At 39.2% G+C, this 22,339-nt stretch overlaps 1 protein-coding gene across 1 annotated transcript; it reads right to left on the reverse strand.

Moving 5' to 3' along the window:
- Positions 1–13,186: 13,186 nt before the first annotated feature.
- On the reverse strand, positions 13,187–20,982 carry dhx35 (DEAH-box helicase 35). Its single transcript, XM_061735982.1, has 21 exons — positions 20,931–20,982; positions 20,314–20,441; positions 20,093–20,185; positions 19,741–19,818; positions 19,493–19,597; positions 19,334–19,395; positions 19,066–19,135; positions 18,861–18,920; positions 18,336–18,448; positions 18,151–18,247; positions 17,902–18,060; positions 17,478–17,688; positions 17,210–17,334; positions 16,879–16,933; positions 16,554–16,744; positions 16,376–16,453; positions 16,148–16,277; positions 15,521–15,602; positions 15,311–15,382; positions 15,038–15,149; positions 13,187–14,855 (listed from the first exon to the last, which is right to left on the reverse strand). The coding sequence occupies exons 1-21, from the start codon at positions 20,968–20,970 to the stop codon at positions 14,817–14,819; spliced, it is 2,100 nt and encodes a 699-aa protein (XP_061591966.1). The 5' UTR covers positions 20,971–20,982; the 3' UTR covers positions 13,187–14,816.
- Positions 20,983–22,339: the final 1,357 nt, after the last annotated feature.

The following is a 22,339-nucleotide window of genomic DNA, read 5'->3' on the forward strand; positions in this document are numbered from 1 at the left end:
CCATGTTATTTGTTGCAACATCTGCTGTGCAATGAATGGAGAGAGAACATGTGACTTGGAAGAAAACTGAAGTACATACGTGCAGTGGATATCCCATCTACTTAAACTAGTACTTTCTTGCTTCAACAAAAATAGGAAACTAGACAAAATTACACTAAAACCTTCTGTTCCCCAGCTAAGCTAAAGTCATTAAGTGCTCACAGCCAGATGCTCAGCTACTGCAATAACTGATTATTCTGCCTCTTTCCTTTGTGATGGCTTATTTTAAAATGAAACCTCTGGCATGATGACAACAGCAAAGCAGCTTTTAAATGAGGGTGAAAGGAGTAGGAGTGGGAAGGAGAATGACACACGTTACAAGAGTCTTGTGGTTGTTGCCGCCAGAGAAGCGATAACAGCTGATGAGGCAAACCTAACATTTTGATACTTTGTGAAGTATCTAAACCAGAGATTGAGTGAGACTGACCAGTTTTCATCACACAAAGCAATTGTTTGTGTTGGGGGGGGGGGGTTCTCTCTGGCAGAAGAGTTAAGAAGCACAGTGATCATTATCCCTAATAAGCATTTATGAACAGAGCAGTTTTAGCGAACTGCATTATTTCAACTGAAACGTAAAAAAAAACAATTTACAGAAAATAAACTGAAACACAAGTCAGTTAACATGCTGAACACAAACCCTCCTGATCTGCAGACTTAACGAGTGAGCAGGTTCAAACACACCACTGGAGACTGCTGCACAGGCAACTGTTGTTACATCTAGAACCCTCAATGTGCTGCTACAATGGACTCTAGAATTACCAGGACCATTTCAGCCACTGTTTTGAAGTCAGGAAACATTTACCCATGCAGCAAGTCATCAGGAGTAGGAGAGACTCTGAATGTGGGATCATAAAATCTTGATCAAACCAAGTTTACACTTGAATCTTATGATAGAAAAATTGAAATTAAGATTTTGTAGTTACAGGTCAGGATGAGCTGCTTTATAAATCTCTTTAAATTCATCAGTAAGAAAGAAATAGTTCCTAGTGCATATAAAAACAAATTACAAATTGAAGGAAAGGTGTAATTCTTTGACTCCGATAATGAGAAGATCATGTGATTCTGTTATACTGCAGGAGTCCTTTTCCTAGTATGTTTGCTTTCCTCTTTGCTCAAAGCTCATCTATGAATCAGTATGAAGTTGCTCGGCATTATCAAAGTCATCCTGAGATAAAACATTATTTTCCGTCACCAGAGCGTTAGTATTAGAACTGGCTAATTTTATTGTATTCATAAAATATGAAGGAATCTACAATTTGATGCCAGCAACACACTCAAAAACAAAATGCCAGACAGAGTAAAAAAAAATGTAAAACTAACACTGTTATGAAAGATTATGCAGTCAGCAGATTCATTTTTGGCATTTCAAGGTGTCAGGCTTAAGTATAAAACATCCACCAAAGCTCAGTCTTTCTCAGTTTTTCCAAGCAAGGATGGGTTGTCACTGACCAGTCTGAGGCAAAATCTGTCAAAGAATCATTGACCAGTTCCAGACAATATAGGTCTTGCAAACTGTGGTGCGCGACCAACCAGGTTAGCATTTCTCATCTTGATCCAGAGATGAACTGTTGATATCATTTGCATCAGTGCACATATGAGTGACTTGCATATGTGTGATGATACACATTTTTTAGTGTGCCTCTTTCAGAGACCTAGGTCCATGGGTATTTTTTTTTCTATCTCTCACTCGTTTGGATGATAATTCCCCCTTCAGAGCCACTTGTTATTTTTTTCCAAATTCTGCTTTTAAGTTTCCTTCATGGAGGGTATAACAGATGCTTATATGCGTTGGCTGTGTTATAAACTGAAGTTCACACAAATTACCTTTTTTTATTAGGAAAAGGCCAGAAATTAAATCATTTTTACCCAATTATAACACCTTAAATAAACCATGTTCAAGGTTCTTTGTTTAAACTGCTCTGATAGTCTTAACTCCACAGTTGGCTCACTTTAACCAATTTAGAAGGTCCAACCACATTGGCTGGGTCAAGCTCATAACCCAACGCTACCCATGACTGGGCTGGTCCATATTTTACACAGCACTGGGGAAGGAACATAAACAACTTTATCCTGGAGGTATGTCATTATTTCAGCAGAACAAAAAGGTACATTTTAAAGAAATGGAAAAAAGTGATCAAACTAATTTTCTGTCATTCTGATCCAACATGTACTCTAATCTTTTAGACAAATCTCACAGAGAACATGTCAGTCCAGCCTGAGGAGCCCCTAAATGGCTCCACACATCCATATCATCAACTTTTGTTTCACACTGAGGTGTGTAGCAGGAGCACAGGAGAGCAGAACAAACTTAAATCCCAGTGAAGATGTTTTTGGCCTTGATCACCGTGCCCATCGATCCCTGGCTGATTCCCACTCAGATACGTCTTGTTTTATTAGTGACTTCGGCCTTCTGCCGCCCCATTCCGCTGTGATCAATACTAGCATGGGGATGGCCCTTATTTTTCACTTTTAGTGCCTTAACGCTGTTTAACCGTGTCACCTGATAAACGACAGGCCCTCCCCAAACACTGATTTCCTATTGATTTCTCCCTCATTCAGCCATCCTCGCCTTCGTCACTCTCCCATTGTTTTTATCTTCAGTTATCTCCTCTTTCCTAGCTCTGTACCTTGACCCCACCCCCCACCCCAGGATGAGGGCTGGATCATCCCTCTCAATGAGAATTAGAATTGGTCCACAATCTAAAACTACCTACCAATTTACCTCTTTACATGTACACATTACTCTCAGACAACTGGTGGTTTGTGCAGAAAACTACATTTTCCAGCGTTACCCACCAATTAGCACACACACACACACACACACACACACACACACACACACACACACACACACACACACACACACACACACACACACACACACACACACACACACACACACACACACACACACACGTTAAGAGCGATCTGTGTGTTTGAGAACAGTGACCATACTTGGCAAGTGAGCGCTACAGAGCTACAGAATGACAGCGTGGACAGAGACAGCTCCATCTTTCATCCAGTGTTGTGATGATTGAACCACAGTTTGAATTGTGAAAGAGCAAGATTAAACTGATAGATTAAACCCACATCAACAAAGAGGTACCTGCAAGCAAATGTATATTTGCTACTGGTACGTCTAGATTTCTAAGCTAAGAAAGTCCAGCAATAACATGCAATCATGGCTTCTATTGGGCTATAATGTGTACACTTGATAATAACATTAATGTGGAAACAGATAAGAGAAACAAATTAAGAAACAATGTTAGGATGATTGTGGATTTAATGAAACAAATTTGACTATATATTAAGGCAAAATCATGTATTGGAATTAAGTCCTATCCAACGCCCTACTTCAATCTCCCGTTTTTCAGACAGTACATTATTTATGCAAAAATAAACCTGCTTTTATTCCTGCTTAGTCTGGCTCATTCACTCAGTTACCTCTTCATCGATCTCTCATCTAAAGCGATTCAGTAAATCCAGTCCACTCCTTCCAGCCTTACGGTCATTAATGGCATTAAATATGGATGCCTTTATCACCAAATACTGAACATGTTGCAACAATAAGAATAAGAATAATACTGTAATCCTTTTATAATTCAATGAATTATACAAGTATGTGACTTTTCCATATTTATTTTTGTTGTTATTTATTACGTTTGTGTCTGGATGAAAAGAAAGGTAAAAAACGTTGTGAATTGTTAAGTAGTCAAACTTAACACACGTATGAGGACATATTTAAGAATAAAAATCAGATTCTCCTGACCAGATCTTGAAATTGAGTAGATATGACCTAAAATGAAAAACAATATACAAAATAATCATTGGTTATTCAGCATTTGGATGCCAGTAAACTCAATATCAAAGGAGGAAAGACGTCAGTAATAATCTCAGAAGAGCAATTGCTCTGCCCATCAATCTGGGAAGCTATATACAGGATTTGGGTGGCAATGTTGGATTAGCATCCTGCCCCAGGACACTGGCCCGTGCAGTGTTGGGATCAAACTGTTCACCTTCCAGTGGGCGCATGACCCACTCTTCCCACTGGTCCACGACCTTTAAGAGAGCTGTGATTAAACAAATGCCAGCAAACCTAAGTAAACTGAAGTAAACAACAGAAAAAAAACACTACTTCTGCATGTTGGTTTGGTTTTGTTAAATGACGATTCTGTGTGGGATGTCATTTGTTGCTATTCATTTGTGATTGTATTGACCTAATATTTAGACCTCTTAAGTAACAACCTTACAAATGAAAGAAGATGCACTTTCAATTCACACATGATTGTCACAGTAAAGTATCACATGAAAATAAATGCAATAATGTAAAAATCCATGTGTGCAGTTTCATTTGGCTACACTGCCATCAGACATGAAACAGATTTGCAAGTTGTTATGTATTTTATGTCAAATTAAGGACATCACCCTTTTCTTCCATGTCTTATTACTTTGTGGGCCTTTCATCATACTGTCACACTCATCAGCAGAATCAGAGCTCATTTTAAATTTGTTATTTCCTGACTTTAACATTCATTAACATTCATGATGCATCTTGGTGCCAACTGTTGAGCACATATTGCTCAAGTTAAACGTAAGCACCAAAAAGATGGAATAGCTCATGCCAAGAGATAATACTGTGAATGATATGAGTTAAACTAAGTTCAACTAAGCCATGCTCTCTTCGGGAGAGGCTATACGACTACCAAAGCCCAATTCTCTACTCAAACTGATGTGCACACTCACATAACATGGAGCATGAAAAGCAGCATTTGAGGCTTCCTCTGCAAAAAATTCACCTCTTAAAATCTCTTCACAAGAGCAGGTCTCGTGGATGGAAAACTGTGAAAACTATAACAAAAATTAGAATAAATTGCTGTAGCAATTCAAACAAAAGATGAACGTTGGAAGAAAATTGTTTCTGTGGAATATCTCTCAAGTTTATGTTGTCGATTTAGGGTCTTAGGGATTGTCAATGTCATGGTGTATGAAGTGCACCTACACAGAAAGTCTTCAAAGAACTCTTTTTTTTTTAAAGAAAATGTTTTACTGAAACTGTCCCATTGTATTTGGCCTGACCCTGAAGTTTTAAAACAGATATGGAAATTAACGGAACAATGCCTTAATTATTTAATAATAGATTAGATGCCGAAATAGATTTAATAGAATACATTAAATTGGATGCAGGTATTCTACCTTGAGTTCTAAATACATTATTTTTAAAAGTGACTTGTTGATAGATTGGGACAAAGTATATATAGTATATAAGAACCATCCTCCCCGCTTTCTAGTTTACACCAACCAATAACAACTAAATGTATCTACATACATGTTTGATAACCTAACCACAACTCTCCAAAAAGATGTAATTTGTGTAATGTAATCTACATTTCCTTAAAGAAATGTATTCAAACTGTATTTTAAAAAATTCTGAAAAATTTGAAGTTTAAAGCCACAGCAAGTGTTCAAGTAGGACGACTGTATTTCACTGATGATGACTAGCAGTTTAAGAAATGCTGCTACAAACACTGTACCCTCCATTTTACTAAACAGGTCAGTGTGGTGTTTCAGCAATACTTGAAATTTTATGCAAAACAGAACATTCAATCAGACCTTGAAAATTGCCAAACAAATCACAATCTCATTAATTGTAAAGAAAGTTATAATCAGATATTTTAGTCAAATTGTTTAGTTTGTTACCAGAGGGCTTTAAAAAGTTATGAGAGAGCCATCTTTTTGTCACTGGAAAACCTGGCCTCAACAGACCTTGCTAACCTATTCATCTCACTACGAAATATACCCACCAGGTGATGTGGTACGGGTGAAGTTGCTGGATGTTTACTTTTATCATTCTTTTAGATTTACTAATACAGAATTACAAATACTCCATATCTGACTGTTGCCGGGATATGCTCCTGAAAGACCATCATGGCTAACTACGTTAGCAACTAACACAGTTGGAACCATGAAGGTACGATGCAAGCGATTCCCAAAACCATAGCTCAACTTCCAACCTTGTACAACATATGAACTTCAAGAGATGCAAAATTACATGCCACCTACTTTTCAAATGTATTTGTTGTTCAATAGTATTTTGTGGTTCATTTTTGAAATGCACTGCAATTCTGTGAATTCTTCATGAGCTTATATTTATCTATTTATGTTCACTGTAATGCTACCTATATTAAAAAAACATGTTCCCATTGTACAAATCTATATGATTTAGAAATAAATATAACTACTTATTGTTTTAATCTGTTTCAGATCATGCTCCATAATTTCCAATTCAGCTGTTTCAAGTGAGACCATACTTTTGATATACACTTATATGAATCCAAAATATTAATTATGCTTGGAGACACCTACTTGATGCATCTGGGCTATACCAAAAGCGTCATTCTGCCTATGCCATGAAAAAAAAAAAAAAAAGAATCACCCCATGTTTGCTTTGGCAAGTATGACATGAGTGAACAACGTAGCATAACTTAGTATTATAATGTAAGTATTTCCCTGGTTGAGGGCGCGAATATAAAAACTGCTTAAGAAATGTGGTAAACATCAAGAATGTGTTCCAAATAAGTAAACCAATTCCATCTTTAAAGGAAACCATTGACATGACGTAGCATCCATTCTTCAGCAGAGGGTTAACTGATGAACAGTGATAATAATACCAGAGCAAAGAAACTGGTCATGAAGTAATAAAAAGAGTGTGGACAAAAGATTTTCTATTAACACAAGGCAAGAAGAATACGAGAGGTTGGGGACTATGTGAAGACCATTCCTTGAGCAAAACTGCCCCACTTTTACACACCCCCCATCCAGCCACCCACCTTTAATACTCCAATTTTAAGTTCCCACAGCCATGGAGGAGCTTGAGCACCAGCTAGTGGTAGAGGGGTTTCACTGTCAAGACAGTCTTCACCAAACACATTAATCATGACCACAGGAGTGTAAAATTCAATCGGCTCCTTCCATCCATTTCATGTGAAGCAGACTGAAGGCCGGCCTTGTAGTGCCTGCGAAAGGAAAGATGAAAAAAGGGGGAAAAAGAAAAAGGAGCTCCCTACACTTCATCAGAACCTCTACTTCATAACAAATGGAGTGTCTCTCTGGCAGAGGAGTGCCATCAGAAACACGCGTTCTCTCTATCCATTTAATTCTGGCAGTGGAGGAAGGGTCAGGAAAGGAGCAGTGGGTGCGTGTTCTGCTCTGCGCTCGCCGCTTCTGCAGTCACACAGTAAACTACCTTTTAAGAATTGTTTCTCAATAAGAAATGATCAGTCCATTTATCTGCACCAGGCGGGCCTGTCTCTTCACCCAGACCTCCAATATTTTTCGTTTGACCTGATCAGGGCCATAAACTAGACCGAGACACTTTCAATTTGTCACCCGAGGAGGCCTCTGCAAGTCTCATGCTACTGATTACATTCACCCTCCCAAACATAAAAGAAAGAAAAAGTCCTCCAGTGCTTGAACTCACTTATAATTCCTTTCAATGCATACAGCATCAGGACAAAGCCCGTTTCATGCTATTAAAATATTTTGAGAGATCAAAATATCCAAAATGTAATATTTTATTTTAATAAATATAGTCAGATTAAATTGGTGTTTTTGAAATAACAGTCTTCAGGATGTGCATGTAAATGTAAAATTTCCTTCTACACAAATACACACACGTAAAACTGAGTCACTGTCATCTTCCTTTTCATTGTCATTGTGTTATTAACTAAAACAGTGAGACCTATTTTTAAAAAGTAAATCATTTTCTCGCTTTCCCATTTGACTCCTTTCTATGAAGATTAACCCTTAAATATTATGAACTCATATCACTACACGTAACACAATATTGTAAGAGGTAAAATATATATATTATTTTTATATATATGTAATATGATATGGTCAATTAATTGGAAAAATGTAAAAGAATTTATTTGAACATAAAAATTAACATACTTAATCGAATATGTGACTTACTGTCTGGTGAAGCACCATGCAACCTTTCAATAAAAAAAACTTGTAAAAGTACTCATTACTCATTCATTGAGTGGAGACATATTAACCCCTTTGTTTTCTTTCAAAACATGTACAAACTTTAAACACGGGGTAATTACAATTTCCACATGACTGGCTTTTCCATCAAACACTTTAAAACAGTTAAACATTCCTTGAATTAGATGGAACATGTCAATGATTTTTTGACAGCACTTAGACATAGAGAGGTACACTGAAGCACGTATGCACAACCTGTTCAAACTGCTGTCCCGTCCGTGTCACATGCACGCAATTAATCACTGATACCTCCGGCTGTCGCCTCACATATACCTGGTAATACAGCACTAATGGGCAACTGAGTGGAACTCAAATCCACATGAAGCAGTGTGGCCTTTTTCTCTTACTTGTTTTTGTCCTCCATGCAGACACCAGGTAGATAAACGTCCCATCAGATGACCATGAGATACATGACTCATACTTCAGAAGATCTCTAAAACAAAAGAATGCATGAAAAAAAAACATATTAAAACCATTCACTACTGTATATAACAGAACCTATCAATTATTTTGACAAGTAAAGCAACTCTATATGTAAGCACCACCAACCTTTTACAAATGAAAGTCTTTTCTGTCTTAATTTTCCTTCCAAAACACCTTTTACACATTAAAAACAAACATTTTAGGATTCCCATTTGTAAATTGTAAGCAACTGTTAACTTTGAAGGAAGCACAAGTGCAAAATAAACACTGAGAGCCTTCCATTTGGTACATTAATGTGGTCATATTTTTCACCATTATAAGCAGTACGTTGCAAAAAGCGTCTTTTGTTTACTTTCTTTCTGAATGCTAGTCATCTCTGTGGGATCTGTGTGTTACTTGTGATGGTTAGAAAGCTAAAAAATATACGATTGAGGCCAGAGACTAAAACATGCTGAGTGATGCGCAGAGATATGACTTCACAATCCTACTGCTGGGATCGGTTTTTATTTCTCTCAGCAAACTTACTTTTCCATTTTAGTGTCAAAAAGAGACAACTTTATTAACTAATAACTTAAGTGTAATTTCAAATCAACAGATAATTAAAAACCTATTTCGTAATTAGTAGTAGCTCGTCGGAAACTTTCTTCATAGTGAGAAAACAAAAAGAGTGTGAAGTAGTTACATATTTTAGGAAACTTTGACTTAAAATGTCATAGCAATTGGCCAACCATTAAAATAAACAATTTAAGATAAGCATCAAATGTGCCAGCATTATAGCTGTTTCTCTACCAAAATGCTCACGTTAAAGTGTCTTTAAAACGCACATACTTAATTATTTAACTACTATCAGAAAAAAAAACACTCACTTAAAGGATTAAGTAGCTACTTGTCCAATGTGTCACCAGCTGGATACCAGCTCAATGTTGGAGATAAAGCACCTGTAGTTGGCTCGTGTTTGCGTTCCATTTCTATGTTGTTATCCAGCAACAACGTGCTCATTCAGCTATTATCGTAGGCTTCGCAGAAACTAAAAGCAGTTGCAGCAAACATACTGTACCTCTGTCCTAATGTGAGCTGTCGGTGTATCCCCTTGGTATTTTAATGATGAAACAAAATAACTTCTTAACGAGGGTTTCCAACTCCCTGAAAAATAAATAAGGGCCACCTCATCGGCAGGGCTGGCCAACACGATTGCCTTCACCCTTCCTGGCGTGGTGAATTTTTTTAGCCCCTTTTTTTTGTGAGTGAAACGATTTTTTGACTATTTGACTCGAACCTGAATTGAATTAGATGCATATTTTTGAATGCCATGAACACATGGAAAACAAATTATTATCCAGCAATTCATTTTAATACAAAATAACAAAATGAAATGAATAAAATACGTATCTTTCTTGAACAGAAACCTGTCCTGCTTAACTTAAAATTGTGTAAATTAATATAAAACAATAGAAAGAAAGCAGAACATCCATTCTGTAATAGTGCACATTTTTAGTGCAATAACAAAAGTGCAAACAGAAAGTCTGTAGAAAACTTGTAAACATATTTGTGCCTCAAAGGGCATGACTGTACAGTTGTAGTAAAACAGAAAAAAATAACTTAGGAACTCAACAGCTCAATGCCATTTTCCATTGGTATTTTATGACAATTTTTTGATTCTCACAGTAATACGGGACAAACCCATTTCAGCTCAATATGGGACGCGTACTTTAGTTTATAAATACGTAACTCCTACAACGGGACGATTACGTTTTTCAAGGGACGGTTGGAAAACCTAGTTGAAACGCACTGCTTAGCAATGTGACACACGTGTTCCTATGATGTATTGGCACCAATGCCTCTTTAAATGCATAACAAAATGCATAACAACTTTTGTGCAAAGTGCAGTCTCAGGACCCCAAAGGCATTTGTATAAACTGCTCAAAAAAATAAAGGGAACACTTAAATAACACAAAGTAACTCCAATTCACAATCACACTTCTGTGAAATCAAGCTGTCCTCATAGGGCGCAACACTGATTGACAATCAATTCCACATGCTGTTGTGCAAATGGAATAGACAACAGGTGTAAATGATAGGCAATTAACAAGACATCCCTGATAACGGAGTGGTTCTGCAGGTGGTGACCACAGACCACTTCTCATGATTTCTGGCGGATATTTTGGTCACCTTTGAATGCTGGTGGTGATATAGAGCAGCAGCATGAGACGAAGTCTACAACCCACATGGTTTAGGTAGTGCAGCTCATTTGGGATGGCACATCAATGGGAGCTGTGGTAAGAAGGCTTGCTGCATGTGTCAGCGTAATGCCGGGAGCATGGAGGCGCTACCAGGAGACGTGGAGGACACTGTAGGAGGGCAACAGGACTGCTACCTCTGATTTTTGTGCAAGGAGGGACAGGAGAAGCACCGCTAGAGCCCTGGAAAATGAGCTCCAGCAGGCCACAATTGTTCATGTCTGCTCAAATGGTCAGAAACAGACTCCATGAGGGCTGGACGTCCACAGGTGGGGGTTGTGCTGACGCCTCAACACCATGCAGGATGTTCGGCATTTGCCAGAGAACACCAAGATCGGCAACTTTGCCACCGGCGCCCTGTGCTCTTTCCAGATGAACGCAGGTTCACACTGAACACGTTACAGAGTCTGGAGATGCAGGGGAGAACGTCCTGCAGCATCCTCCAGCATGACCGGTTTGGCAGTGGGTCAGTAATGGTGTGGGGTGGCATTTATTTAGGAGGCCGCACAGCCCTCCATGTGCGCGCCGTTAGGTACCAAGACGAGATCCTCAGACCCCTTGTGAGACCATATGCTGGTGCGGTTGGCTCTGGGTTCCTCCTAATGCAAGACGATGCTAGAACTTATGTGGCTGGAGTGTGTCAGCAGTTTCTGCAAGACAAAGGCACTGATGCTTTGGACTGGCCTCCAGTTACCCAGACATGAATCCAATTGAGCATCAGGGACATCATGTCTTACTCCATCCACCAATGCCATGTTGTACCAAAGACTGTCCAAGAGTTGGCAGATGCTTTAGTCCAGGTCTGGGAGGAGATCCCTCAGGAGACCATTCGCAACCTCATCAGGAGCATGTTGTAGGGAGGTCATGCAGGCACATGGAGGCCACACACACTGCTGAGCCTCACTTTGATCATTTAAGGAAAGTTTGATCAGCCTGTAGTGAGTTGTGGGGGTTTTTTTCTCCCACTTTAATTTTGAGTGACTCCAAATCCAGAACTTCAGGCGTTGAGTTGGGGGTATTAAACCTGCCTGCTCGTTGATATGAGAAAGAAGACTTAGTTAGAAATAAAGACAAACAAGTTCTCAAGTTTTTTCTTATTGGAGATTCAAGCAGACTTACACACATACCTTTTCTGTTCGGCAAACAACGACCCCGAAACCACCACAGAACAGACTGTGCATGATAGTTTTCAACTGACAAAAAATGCTAATATTTAGATAAATGATTACACTATACCTGGCTAAGCTGAGGGTGAGGAACCGTGGTTAAGACTTAGCCCTCCCTTTGTTGGAGACTTGATTGGTCCCAATCACTCGGTTCTTTGTCGCTTTTCACTCCAAACATTGTGTACTAGGCCTTGTACTAGTAACCACTCTGGGCTGCCTCCTGTCGCCGTTTTGCGTGACATAAAAGGAACTACTTAAAGTGATTAAGGGCTACACTAAGTAAGACATAGGTGAAACCTCCATATCATGTAGGCTACATAAGAGTGTGAGCCAAGCCATAACACACTTTTTTTTATCTATCTCCCAGTTCTCTGCAACTCCTGCAAAGGCTAAAATAAACTTCTAACAACTGCTAAGTTTGATTTCCACTGATTCATTTTTTTCGGTCAGCACCTTCAAAGAGTATTCAGTTGCTCTTTGAAGGTTTGAAACAGACTCCATCACAACATTCAAAACTCACCTGTTCAAACTGGCTCACTCACTCTAACCGGACACTGTGCACTACACTACACCAGTTTGTTTTATTTACTTTTACTTTTTACGACTGAATTTCTCCTCTGGGAGATCAATAAAGTCTTCTATTCTATGCTCTCTGTTGCTTTTTTTTTTTTTATTAATTGTATTTTGACTGTTTTTAACTCTCTTGTAAGGTGACCTTGGGTGACCTGAAAGGCACCTCCTAAATAAAATTATTAAAGAAAGTATTTAACAAGACTATTTCATTCAGTTCTGGAATGTCTTATATTTGTGTTTTGTTTTTGAGCAATTTATATTTCAATGTCCAACTAAATGCCTCTTTACAGAATTCCATCCGTGCTGTATCCCTAATGCAGCATTTAATGTAAACCCTCACAAGCACAATGCCAGTAGGGAGCTCCATAGTAGTTACAAGAATTGATTTTCAGGAGCATCTCAGAATATTTTTGTTACAAGTACATGTTAAAACTGTATTACACAGACTCACATTTGAGTCCAAATTAACAGTCATTTAACTTTTTTTATCATACATATAGCCTACAGATATCTGCATGTATGTACACATAATCACCACATGGCATCTCAATGGCCAACAGTTAACCGCATTTAGATTCATATTTTTCACTAAAGGAAAGCATCCAGACACTGATAAATGTCTTCACTGATGATCAGGTTAATAACCGAGGACTTGGCACTATTTGTAATGCAACAGTGACAACTGCTGGTGAACACATACACTGCAAATAAAGTACACAGTCCCTGCGTGAACAAAGCAGTCAAAAGCCACACTTGACATATGACAATAATGCTTTATTTAGAGAAGACAAAGAAACAGGTGACAGTTTTAATCTCAGAGGTAAGCAGTTACGAGTCTACAGGTTTCTGCTTTAGCTGCATATATACTCAGTATCTGCACAGACAAGCATGAACAAGTCATCTCTGAAATATTTTCATTTTCCAGGATATCTACCGGGTGATTTTTAGTGAGTAGGTTTACATCAGAGTATCATTGTATCATGCAAAAGTACTTTATTATCTATTTAATCTGAGTTTATACCTACTATGGTATTGTTCTGGGGTTTGTTTGCAGTTTCACTAAATATACAGTTCTAATCTAAAGTCTACAAAAGCAAAAAAGTTTGCAGGCAGATGTAAAGTTTGGTGACAGCGGTGACATGTAGCAGAAGACAGAGTACACTGACAGACCTTTGAAAAAACAGCGCTCTGAAGCTTTCTATGTCTTCATTGGTAACAAAAAAGACATAAGTGTAAGTGTATAGCACTTGGACATGGCGTGGAATGTAAAACAATGACAGGAAACTGGTGTCAAAAAGTAAAACTGATGAGCCATAAGAAGGGACGCCAGTTATGGCAGCCACTGATGCCTAAATCAGAAAAAAAAAACATGGTGTTTGTTTTTTACTTTTCTGATGCTTGTGCAGATGCTTTATCCTTTACCACAGGAACAAATGGCACTTCATTCAGTTTAGTTTCACAGCTTTTCATTTACAATATTTGGGTGGATTTACACATTTCATTCAAAAAGAAATGTGAAACATACTAATAAAAATAAACTTGGCACAGACTGGTGAAAAGGCCACTAATATCTGAGCTGTACTGTAGTTCAGTGAGAATACAGAATGTAAAAAAAAAAAGAAAAAAAAAAGGCTTTTTGGAAGTAATGCAGGTTCACAGTGTGAATAATATGAGGATCTCATGTTAGATGAAAAATACGAAATGCATTTCCATCTATAGCAATTTTCTGACAATATATTACACTACATTCTATATGAATGTACAAAAAGAATTTTGAGGCTAAAAATAGCTTTGAGGATAAGTAAACTAATTAAAAGATAAAAGGCACCCAGGCTATGGGGAGAGCAAACTAACTAACTAAAAAAAAAAGTTCCTCAAAGATGAACATTCTCACATTCCATTGCAATTCAATATTTATCTGCCACAAGAAAAATAAATAAAAACTGCTGCTCTTAAAAAAACAAACAAAAAAAACAATATGGACGGACCTGTCATACAGGAGCTGTTCCTGGACCTGAGCCTGCTTTGTCTACAGTATATACACATATATGAATAAACTACATGGCCATGCTCAAATAAGACACCTGTCAGGCCCAGCCTGGCCTCATCACTATATATCAAATATAAACTACATCACAGCCAAAAAGCATGTTACAACACTAAAAATATACCACTAAATACTGTTGTAGCATCGCCACACAGTGTAGAGGGAGTTAGACAGGTTAGACATGGACAATAAATATAGATTTTTTATTTGTATATACAATCACATGGGTAGGGGCACAGTGGCTTTTTTGTCTTCCTGCCTTATTGTGGTCTAATAATGATCTATTTAGAGGACCCTGGATCTCTTGCTGGCCAGTGAACCATGCTACAAGACAAGAAAAGACAACAAAAATGGTGAGCTACAATTGATGCTGGAGGGCAAATGGTATCAACAGCTATTGTGTATAAACAATAAGAGATTTGAGAAGATAAACAATTAACAATACAAAGCTTTGGAAAAATCAAGAATCAATAGGGTGGAATGTGTGGCGTCTTTCTTTGGCCTACCTTAGCTTGTTTGTAAAAGTGAGGGGCCAACTCAACCAGCCAGGACGACTCAACAGCAGTCACATCCCGCATGAAGTATTTTGACGTCTGCACCACTTCATTAAAGACGACCCTAAAAAGTATGAAATTTAAGTTTTGACAGGTTTTTCAATATATTTTTAAATAATTTTATTTGTTTAAGTTCTCCGTGAAGCTATAAAAAGCAAACAGAAAATTATGTGGTAAACAAGAGACAACCGTAGTTACTAAAAAGTGTTGAGAATATGCACTGACCACTTTGGAGGTTTTTCTCCATACAGCACTGAGTTGGGGTGGATGTGAAGCTCAAGATCATCTCGTAAAGTCCTGGCAAAATGAAAGAATGCCAGAGTGTGCCATGTGATTTTGAAAAGAAAAGAAAATGTTTGCAAATAGAAATGATTCCTATTTAAAGAAAAATTCAGCATCCGCAGGATCAGTCATCACTGCTGAATGAACTCTCACCGGTAAGAACCAGAATGGTGAATGCGGGCAGCATTGGCAAAGAAACCAGATACAATGCACTTCAGAATCACATCTGGATCACCTGTGCAAAATAAAACCATAAAATGTGGAAATTACATTTCTGCAAATAATTAGTCACAATTTTCTTTGCCATCTATCTGCTCTGTTGATTCAAGGCTGCAAATTATTTAAATAATGCATATACAAAATAATAATTTCTTTGGTACCTCAGATCATATATTTGGGTTTATTAAGTCACAACTGATTCAAAATATAAAACAAAACAATAGTGTCACCCAGCAAGCTTCTGAGATTTACAGGGTACTCTTACATCACAGACTTAGATCAGATTAAAATTATCCAGCCTGCTCATCCATATTTAGCACTCGAAAGCACAAAAGATGAAACACCAATTTCAAGAGAGGCACGTCCCATGGATGAGTTCAGTGGAGTGGAATCGAGTGATTCACTCCACCTCCTAAAAATCAGCTGCAATGAAGAGGTGTGAAGGTGTTGAAAAGGGTACTTTTGTTCTTTATCCATGTGGTGCTTTAGCAAAAGCAGGTTGCAAACATTTAATTAAACAGGAAATTAACACGTCTCCTTTAACAATAACGCCAGACGTACCCTCGCTGGAAGTTCGTGGTACTTTAAACTTGTTCATGAGACGGCGGAGCTGCTCTCGCACGGTCACGGCCCGCAGAAGACCCTTGTAATTGAGAAAACGCTCCTGACACCATTGGGAGTTCTTCTGGTGCTGCAGGAAATTCAGGGAAGAAAAAAAAAGTGAGGCAATTTCACATCATTCCCAAGTGTTCACTGCAACTGGCTGAGCTGGCCATGCACACCCTTTACCTTAATGAATGCTTCATACACGTTCAGCATGGTGAGATGGTCCCCCTCAGCAACAGCAAATTTCCTGTGCTCACGGGCCTGCAGGGTGAAACAGCAAAATATGGGATTATATCAAATAGATAAGCGTAATGCTGTGTAAAGCACTTTTGCCAAAAACATAGCATTCCGTTTCACTCACAGCAGCTTTCTTCTGATTGGGTGGCACCACAAATATATTTTGAATCTGCATCATTGACGCTATGGTAACAATCTCTTTGGAGCAGCCAAAGTTTCCTGACTCTAGTAGCATCTTAGCAAACATGGGGCTGAGAGGAAACTCTGCCATCCGCACACCCATGGGATCAGTCAAATGGCCATAATGGTCCAGACCTGCCAAGAAACACAGATATGGAGATGCTTTCCTTAGAGACACCTGCCAATTTAAAATTCAGACCATTAGTCTGGTTACTGATAGACAATTTTCCTTATCACTTTATTCCCCTGTAGAACACCTCTTCTCTTACCTCCCAGAGCGTAAAGAAGTTCCAGAGCCTGAACCATGGTCTGAGCTGGAGGAGGCTGGTTAATTACAACAAGGGGAAATTAATTTAAGGAAAATGTTTACTTTAAAAGGACAAGATAAGTTCAGAGTCTAGTCAAGTTGAGAAGACAGCAAATGGTTTTAAATCTTTAAACATGCAAACTCTGATCATGATTGCCTTAATTTTATGGTGTTTATGCATTGTTTCTCTGAGGCCAGGAGCCATTGTTGCTAATTAAACTGCAAAGCACAATTTCTTTTATAGAGAGTGAACACATCGCAGCCAAGCAGCGGCTGCAAAGTGAGTGACTCACGGAAAGAAAGCTGAACCGCAGTACGTTGTCTATGCCTAACGCTTTGAGCTGTAAGATAACAGGGGCCAGATTGGTGCGCTGCATTTCTGGCACAGTAGAGGCAGGCAACTTCTCAAAATCTTCCTCTGATGAAAGGAACAAAAACAATAAGAAGCACAGACAAAGGACAAAGGAATATTTAAAAGCAACATAAACATGAATAATGCTCAATTCATATGACAGATGTTATTCTACAACACTTTGCATCTATTCCTGCACATATACACACCTGTGTACAACCTAAAGCATTTCCCAGGTCGGTTTCGTCCTGCTCTCCCAGCCCTCTGGCTGGCTGAGGCCTTGGAGATGGGAGTAACCACGAGGGATTCAATGAGAGTGCGAGGATTGTAGGCCCGCAGCTTCACAAACGCACAGTCGATGACAAACACTATCCCATTTATGGTGATGGAAGTTTCAGCTATGTTTGTGGCCACCAAAACCTGGAAACAAACATTACATGGGAAAATTAAAATCATGGAAACACTTTGTGTTTGCCAACATCTGCCTCCTTTTTCTGTTGTTTTTTTTTTACAACAAAGGAAGCCTTTTCATTGCAGAAAAATGATGTTTATTCTTTGTAACATGAACCTGAAAATTCCAATGCAAACTTCAAAGACCGCCAGATTATTGTTTACAAATAGGAGCACGTTTACCTTGCGCACAGAAGGCGGAGCCCGCTCAAACACCTTCATCTGCTCAGCATAAGGTAGACCAGAATACATCGGCAAAATTCTCAGGTGTTTCTTCATACCATATCTCGACAGAGATCTGGCCTGCTCCTGCAGAAGGGACACCACCTTCTCCACTTCGTCCTAATGAATGGGGGAAAGATTAAGTTTTGCCAAAGGAGCAAACCACTGCATGTTGAATTTAAAAACCGTTTACGTCAAACAGCAACTGACCTGCCCAGTAAGAAAAGCCAGGACGTCCCCATCATCCTCCGTCTCATGGATCTTCATTACCGTCTCCACTGTGGCCTTCACATAATCCGGGACAGGACTGACAACGAACCAGAGACATCGAGGTTAAAAAGGAATGTGCAAGTTTTACATGTTCATATCCTCAATGTGGATTCTGCGTGGATTACCTGACAGTGTAGAAGACATCTACAGGAAATGTGCGTCCCTCTACGGTCAGAATTCCACATGTGTCCTTGTTTGGATCTCCAGATTCATTCAGGTTGAAGAACTCGTGAAATTTCTTTATATGCAGTTAGTAGAGGGAACATTGAAAAATGATCTCTTGCCTCACACATTCACATTTTGCTGTTAGGATGCTTCAGTAAACATGCTTTTATTTTGTAGCAACAATGCAAGGAAACACACACCTCTAAATCTCATATTTGAGAAAGTTTGCAACTTCTGAAAACATAATAACTGAAAACTATTGCATATGCAGATAAAAGTGTTTTCAAGCAAGAGCACATTAGATGTCTGATACAGCACTTGCCTGACCCTGAGCACAGTCATGGCCTGATTATGTCCATTTATCATCAGGATATCACAGATGTCAGTACAATGTGATCCCACCTTCATCTGCTCTCCCTGCATCTGCCTTTGTTGATCTTTTCTCACTAATCAAGCATATCTGTTCATCTTAATGATGTAGTCACCTTGGCATCGAGAGTGGCGGAGGCCACAATCACCCGGAGGTCTCGCCGCTTTTTCTGAATCTGTTGAGGACAGGAGAGAAAAATGTGACAGTGAGATGGAACAGATGACATAAAACTGCAAAAGGAGTGGTAGGAGTGTATTGCTGATTTATGTTTGCATAAATAACATGGTAGTTGTTGAAGTGACAGTATCTGCAGGCATTACCTTCTTCAGCAGACCAATGGCTATGTCTGTGTACAGGGTTCTCTCATGGGCTTCATCTAGGATCAAAACACTAAGGATGACAATGTAGAACAATGTAGAACATTAGTTGACAAGAATCACCTACACCAAGTATATATATATAAAAATAAATAAATAAATATAAAAAAGTAAAATCTCACACATCCAGAAACCAATCAATTTGATGGTTGACAATATGAAAACTACGGATGTGCAAATAAAATATATACCCCTTATAACAATCATGCACCTGTATTTTTTCAAAAGCGGATCAGCCATCATCTCTCGTACCAGCATGCCATCTGTTAGAAACTGAAGCATAAAGGCACAATTAAACACTGAATAAAACCAGACATACACACACAAAAAAAGCTTGTAATCAAGACTGAACACGCCCCCCAGTGACTACCTTGATCCTTGTGGCCTGGGGATCAGAGCAGTCATCAAATCGGATGGTGTAGCCCACCTCATGTCCTATAAGAGCCCCTCGCTCCTCTGCAACACGGTTAGCCACCTATCAGGGGTAAAGGGAGCAGGGGCGAAATGCAGGATTTGAAGCAGGCACATGCCTTTCGGTGTGAACAGAATATGACTGCAATCAGGTGACAACAGAAAAGGGTGAGCTTTAAAATCAGAGGACGTCAGCGGAGCGCTTACTGAGATAGCTGCCACACGTCGAGGCTGCGTCACCCCAATCACCTTCCCTTCTGCTGCCCAGCCAGCCTCCAGCAGGTACTGATAAAAGTCAGAGGAAGAAAGGGGAAGTCAGAGGAGAACAAAAGCTAAATACCGGAGTCTGCATAAATGAGGCTTTAGCTGATGTGGGCCGAACCAAACTGGCAACTAAGCATCAAGACAAGGTCATGGTAAACCACTATGGGAGTTGCTAATCTACATGAACAATGAGAGGCAACTGCAGTACTGATTTTCTTTTCTTTCTTTTTTCTCCCTTTTCTCCTCCATCACACAAGTTCATGTTCAATGCATCACGGGCAAAAATTAAACAGACCTGTGGTATTTGTGTTGTCTTGCCACATCCAGTCTCACCAACTATGATTACGGTCTGGAAGCTTTCAACCAAGTACAGGATGTTGTTTCTGTGCTGCATAGGTAACAATGACAAAAAAGCACAAAACTGAGGAATTAAAACTCACAAAAGGCGCATAAACAACCCTGCAGGCACAAACCCCCCTATGCAACACAAGGACAGGTGTAAAAGCAGCATGCAACCTTAAACACGGGCAGCTTCTGCCGCTGCTTCTCTATGGAGAGGGCGGTGTTGGGGTTGAAGATGATGGGGGAGCCGGTGGTCTCCGAGTTGAGCTCCCGCTCCTCCGAGATGCCCGGAGCCTCGGCGCCTGCAGCACAGCAGATGGAGAACAGGAGGAAACATCTTTTATTCAAACGCAAGCATCATTAAAGGAGGCTGAAAGACGGGGTTTCACTTAGTAACACCAAAAAAACACCAAAAAGAAGTATTTTTAACAACGCCAACTCAGTATTGTTTCTATTTTGTTTCTTTGTGTTGATGATTTATCTTGTAAGGTAAATAGTTTGACTCCTAAAGCCTGAATTATGGTTCTGCGTTAAAAAGACGCAGAGCCTACGCCGTAGGGTACGGCGTATGTTACGCGGCGACGCGCATCATACGCCGTAGGCTCTGCGTTGGTTTAACGCGGAACCATAAATCAGCCTTAACAGCAGAGCCGAGCTGCAAGCACTGCGGAGCTGCGGTTAATCTCCGCTTCAGCCATTTCAACACTGGATGCTTTACAACACCGGCTGGATACGCGACAACAAAAGTAAAGTTCAACACGGGTCGTAATCTGTCATTTTTCTGCACTTACCCGGCTTCCAGAACCTCATCGTGGAGAGGGGAGCCGCCATCTTGGCTTCTACGTCACATTTTTTTCTTCTTCGTGGGTATCTGGCGTCGTTATCGGAGATACCTGTAAATGACGTCAGCGTGTTGGTCTGAAAACAGCGCACCTTCAGGTTCCCATGCTGTTCCTTTGCTGACAAGGTTGGAAATATGTATCTCGGTATGTCTATATGTTCATCATACCCCTACTTTTGTTCTTTTTTGGCAAAGCGTTCTGGCTTCAGTAATAATAATAATAATAAGAATAAGAATAAGAATAAGAATAAGAATAAGAATAAGAATAAGAATAAGAATAAGAAGAAATATGCGAAGTACATTATACATTTGATCATTATCCGGGCTAAATCTCACCCTCCAACCCCTAGCTCTGTTGTTGTAAGATTATTGTATTAGTAACTTTGTCGTTTCTTGTTTTTGTATCTGTTGTGTGTTTGTATTGTTTTGTATGTCATGATTATTGAATACAGATTTGTATAAATAAAAAATAAAAAGTTCAGGTTCCCTTTGCTGGCTGTTATTCAACAATAATACTGATTATTAATTATTATTAATACTAATACAATACGTTATTATTAGAACGCACTCTTTAACTTAAAGGAAATAGTCGTGATTACAAAGTTTAACTGCTGGCTGTGACTCCAGGTTTAGAAGTTTAAAATTATTCAAGTGCCAAATTTCAATATACTTTTGAGGTACTTTGTTTAGAATATTTGATTTTGAAGTTATCACCACAGCATACCCAGGAGAATTATTGCAGGGGTACGGGATAAACAACTACTTGCACATATTCAATAGTGAGGCATCTTTGACATAACCAGTTAGAATTAAAATCCAAATTATATTTAGACAATAATATGTCATGGGATCCTTTTGTGCATTTTTTAACAATAGGACTCAATCAGTTATTGAATTTGGTGTAAGTCTGCAGCATAGCCGGTTTTTGGTGTGGGCAATATGGGCAACCGACCAGGGCCCAAATCTTTGCGCAAAAAAAAATAAAAAAGTTTTCTACACTACCGCCGCTCATTTCCATTAGTGCGTGCTGGGCGTCCTCATTGTCACCCTGTCACCTCAACTTGCTGCTGAGAGTCATACAGGTTGTGTGCCCAGGGTGTACAGTAAATCTAGCCAGAAGTGCCTCTGTCACCTCCAGAAGTTCTCCACTGACACAGCCATTGCCAGGTGTGTAATAGGGGAATGATCTGGAGTATATCTGACATCATCACCAATTTTGTCAACTGATGTGAACTGAACCACCTGGACATCAACCCCAGCAAGTCAAAGGAGGTGGTGATCAACTTCAGCAGGAAACCACCACACATTCCAAATACCTGGGTGTTCAGCTCAATAATAAACTGAACTGAACACTATGCT

The sequence above is a fragment of the Cololabis saira genome, chromosome 12, assembly GCF_033807715.1.
Source record: "Cololabis saira isolate AMF1-May2022 chromosome 12, fColSai1.1, whole genome shotgun sequence".
Taxonomy (NCBI): domain Eukaryota; kingdom Metazoa; phylum Chordata; class Actinopteri; order Beloniformes; family Belonidae; genus Cololabis; species Cololabis saira.

Coding starts and splice junctions, on each gene's coding strand:
- dhx35 (XM_061735982.1), bottom strand. CDS start 20,970: ATGGCGGCTCCCCTCTCCACGATGAGGTTCTGGAAGCCGG. Junction 18,921..19,065: donor CCATTGGTCTGCTGAAGAAG/GTAATGCCTGCA, acceptor TGTCCTCAACAG/ATTCAGAAAAAGCGGCGAGA. Junction 16,278..16,375: donor TGTATGAAGCATTCATTAAG/GTAAAGGGTGTG, acceptor AATTTCCTGCAG/CACCAGAAGAACTCCCAATG.